This window comes from Ochlerotatus camptorhynchus, unplaced genomic scaffold, assembly GCF_037179485.1.
Source record: "Ochlerotatus camptorhynchus isolate MF236.1 unplaced genomic scaffold, CSIRO-AGI_Acam_v1.1 ptg000028l, whole genome shotgun sequence".
In the NCBI taxonomy this organism is placed as follows: domain Eukaryota; kingdom Metazoa; phylum Arthropoda; class Insecta; order Diptera; family Culicidae; genus Ochlerotatus; species Ochlerotatus camptorhynchus.
In genome coordinates, this window is record NW_027040520.1 from 1,239,044 (window position 1) to 1,243,246 (window position 4,203).

The following is a 4,203-nucleotide window of genomic DNA, read 5'->3' on the forward strand; positions in this document are numbered from 1 at the left end:
TAATTAACCTTTAAATATGCCTGTAAATCAATAATACAAACAAATCGCATTGACTGCACAACTTTCTTGTTAGTCATGCGAATAGTAAAATCAACTGAAACTAAATTAAAAGAATAACGAAAGTCGGATGTCGTGTTTCCTTTAGCCGCCTTCTGCCGGTAGCTATTCTATGGCTCTTCTGCTGGACTAGTAGATTTCAGGCGGGCACTCAATTGTGGTGTTTGTGGGTGTATGTGTATATATAACTGAACAAAATTAATGAGAGCATCTACAGTTTTTGTTTTCAGCAGCTGCAGCTGCATCGTTGCACACGTTCTACCGGTGAGAACTGAGACGAGCGTTTGTTGGTTAGTTAGTCGTTTTTAATTTTTCTTCCCACATTTTGCCGCAAATTCGCCGATGTTTTATACATGCTTGTGCTTTTGTTTCTAAGAGGAAAACTGTTTCTGTTGTTGTTTCAGGATGGTAGAATTTTTCCTGTTCGCTTCTATTGTGTTCCAAGTGCAAGTGGAAGGATTTTTTCTAATTATCTCCTAGCTCACCCTATCACCTGACGGCAAATCGGCAATTCTTGGATTCTCACCACCCTTGAAAAAGGGCAAACGTTCCTGCTTTTATTGTAGGAGCTAACAAGATACAAAAAAAAAATCGTAAAGTAAAATAACAAAATCTAATATAGAAAAGTCACGGAAAGGAAAGTCTCCAAGGACTAGAAGAGATGTTTACGACTTTGCTTCTGCTGCTTTTGGTAGGAGTTATCAACTGCCAGGAACCGAGGCGGGATGCTGATGTACGTTGATTAATACAAGCTCAGAGATTGCATTCAAGTAAGGCATGAGAGAAAATAGAACACATTCCATATCTTTTCTGTTTTCCATACAGTATCCTCCTCCGGGTTTTTTGGAGAAGCTGAAACCTATGCATGATGCTTGTGTCACAGAAACCGGTGCATCCGAAGGTAAGACCATGTCACTTTGCTCACAATATAAATAATCTCTGATCTTGTCACTTATTTGCAGATGCTATCAAGCGTTTCAGTGATCAAGAAATACACGAAGATGATAACTTGAAATGCTACATGAACTGTCTTTTCCATAAGGCAGGTGTTGTAGATGATAAGGGAGAGTTCCACTATGTAAAAATTCAAGACTTTTTACCGGAGTCCATGCATCTTATCACGCTTAACTGGTTCAAGAGATGCCTCTATCCTCAAGGTGATAATCTCTGTGAAAAGGCATTCTGGTTGAACAAGTGCTGGAAAGAGCGAGATCCAGTGCATTACTTCTTGCCCTGAATGATAAACGGCTGACGAAGTTTTTCATTAAGATGTGTTTATTTATATAGGATTAAAACAAAATTTGCTACAGAAAAGCATTATTCAAGATGAACTATGTTGAATTTGAATTATAACAAACTTCTTAAACCAATTTATGACTATTATCACCATCTGAACAACCCTATAGAAGTTTCCACGAAAGACAAATTCAAAGCTTGAATGGATTATTCTTTTAAATTAGAAGTTGGCATAGAATTTGATTTTTAACTGCTTTGATGAACACTATGTTGAAAGTATGCCAAACTCGTGAAAGAGCGTCAAATCGTGGAAGAATTTGAAAACGTCGTGTTTGTTCCATGCATGTCATTTTGTAATATACGTATTTATCTTTTTTTTTTTTCACATTCTTGTATTTGCCGCCTTCCTTTCCAAAATGGTGACATCCTTCAATATCTGGGCTCTAAGCGTTGCTGTTTGTTAACGAAATTCATATTGTATGGTAGGGTGGAGAACAACCTTAGTCCCAGCACGGGGTTTTTCTAAAAAAAATCAGAGATCCATCCAAAATATACTCTATGATGTGAAGAACTACGGATCCACTCCATACAAAAGCTGAACAAAACTTCTTAAGCACTCAAATTATGTTGTGAAAATAAATTCAAAGGGAATTTTTTACGCGTTCAATCCTATTTTGAAATAAAAACTTTCCTTATTTGGCCATCCTAGGTAGTGGTTAGAATAATTATAAATTACGTTAAATGGTGCTGATTTATTTCGAACGATATACTGCCAACCATTTTGTTACGCGGTCTTATTTTATTTACTTAATTTCGATGTTAATATAAAACCAAACAACTGGTTTAAAAATCAGAAAAGCGGCGCCGGTGGTTGTATTGTGGTAAGCGTGATTACCATCTCTGATCACACGCCTTCCTTCGGAAGGGAAGTAAAGCCGTTGGTCCCCGATTCATGAGTTGATGGGTCGATAGGTAGGGTCCAGGTGTTGCAGCTGCCTCCCTGGCGTCGGTAGCATACACAGTTCAAAAAAGTAGTGTGAATTTTGGTTCAATATGATGCACATAAAAGGAGCATCACATCTCATCTAAGTTTACATTATAAATCGTGTAAAGTACTGAGACATTTCCTAAAATGTTGCAAATATTGTTTACAAAAGCCCATATTTGTAAACAACATTGCTTACAAGTTGCTCGTTTGCGTGAAATAAAATACTAGTTTATGTGAATGAATGTTTGCATCACAATTATAATTCAGAACTTTTTGCTGTGTAGCTGCTCATCACGGAAAACAAATCAAGGGAAAAAACCAGAAAAAAATAATGAAAATTATTGTACTTATAACATATTTTCTATTTTCATCACAGAAAAAGAAAATTGGAAAAAAGCACCCACGTAAAAAAAACTTGAATTTATCCACCTATGGTGATCAGACCCTTCTTTTTTTCCTTTGGTTTGTTTTTTCCGTCGATCTTGTTTTCCGTGCTGAGCACCAATGCTACCGACGTGCCAGGAAGGCAGCTCCCACACCTGGACCCTACCTATCGACCCATCAACTCATGAACCAGGGACCAACGGCTTTACTTCCCATCCGAAGGAAGGCGTGATCAGAGATGTTATGCCTCAGAACATCCCGGCGGCGCCGACTGGGATTGAACCCAGGCCTGCCTTCTTACTTATTCAAGTTTATTTATTTTATTGTCATTATCAGTGACCAAGCCCCCCACCCCCGTGTCATCCAGTGACGCTACGCCACTGCCTGGGGGTACCCGGAATATATCCGGGTGTAGTCTATTTGGTGAGGCTACCAATCACCTTATCATCGTATTTTAATGTGATTTAATGGGTTTTAATTCAATTCATATTCAAGCAACTTCCCCGGGGTACCCGGAACATGTCCAAGTGTGTCCAATGTGGTCTGGAACACTTAACACGACTTGCATTGATCTTATTTTTGAAATCTGTAGTAATTTGATGTGTCGCATGATGGTTTTGATACGTTTTCCGTTAAATCCAGCGTGAAGGCCCATATTCACCGGATCTTATTCCGGCCATATCTCCGGAACCAGTTCACCGATTTCAAAACCGTTCAATAGCGTTCAATGAGACCCCAAGACCTATTATTTGGCGCCGAGTTTGTCCAAATCGGTTGAGCGGTTGCTGAGAAACGTGAGCGCATTCATTTCGTTACATACACACACACACACATACACACATACACACATACACACACACACACACACACACACAGACATGTTCCGATCTCGTCGAGCTGAGTCGAATGGTATATGACACTCAGCCCTCCGGGCCTCGGATCGATAGTCGGTTTTTCAAGTGATATCTATACCCTTCTTTGTAAGAAGGGTAAAAAGGATTTGTGCATTTTAAAACACACGTTTTTGGATGTAAACACAATTAATGTTGAAAAAAGTGTGTTGTGGTGGTTCAAAAATTGATTTATGGAAATTGAAACGGTATTAAACTTTAGTTAAATTATTAAAAAAAAAAAAACATTATTTACGTTTGAGATCTTCCCTTCTTACTAAGACTTTAAGCCAACCTTGATCTTAGTGCTCTTTGTGCACTTACACGGTTTTCAATTGAGAACTGTCTAAGAATATACCATTTTTCAATTAGTTCAAATGAGGGGCAAGTACAATCATACTCTTTGCCCAGGGATGTCGAGAAATGTTTCAACCCGAAAAATTCCTAGACCGGACCAGGAATTGAACCCAGCCGCACAGCAAACGAAGATACTCATCACACGTACGCGTTTATAAATAAACAAAATCTAACCTAAACCGTACGCGATTATATCTGGAAGAAAATGATTAGCTTCAAAACTTAGCAAATACTACTTCAAACATAGGGAATTGAAAAGGATATTAAAATCCAATCGCTTTCAGAGGTTTT

General features: G+C 38.4%; 1 protein-coding gene across 1 annotated transcript; it reads left to right on the top strand.

Moving 5' to 3' along the window:
* Positions 1–715: 715 nt before the first annotated feature.
* LOC135708388 (pheromone-binding protein-related protein 6-like) lies at positions 716–1,347 on the top strand. Its single transcript, XM_065230483.1, has 3 exons — positions 716–790; positions 883–958; positions 1,020–1,347. The coding sequence occupies exons 1-3, from the start codon at positions 719–721 to the stop codon at positions 1,292–1,294; spliced, it is 423 nt and encodes a 140-aa protein (XP_065086555.1). The 5' UTR covers positions 716–718; the 3' UTR covers positions 1,295–1,347.
* Positions 1,348–4,203: the final 2,856 nt, after the last annotated feature.

Excerpts from the sequence above, each read along its gene's own strand:
- LOC135708388 (XM_065230483.1), top strand. The coding sequence starts at position 719 with ATGTTTACGACTTTGCTTCTGCTGCTTTTGGTAGGAGTTATCAACTGC. Across the intron at positions 791-882 it reads AACCGAGGCGGGATGCTGAT|TATCCTCCTCCGGGTTTTTT; the intron begins GTACGTTGATTA and ends TTTTCCATACAG. Across the intron at positions 959-1,019 it reads AGAAACCGGTGCATCCGAAG|ATGCTATCAAGCGTTTCAGT; the intron begins GTAAGACCATGT and ends ACTTATTTGCAG.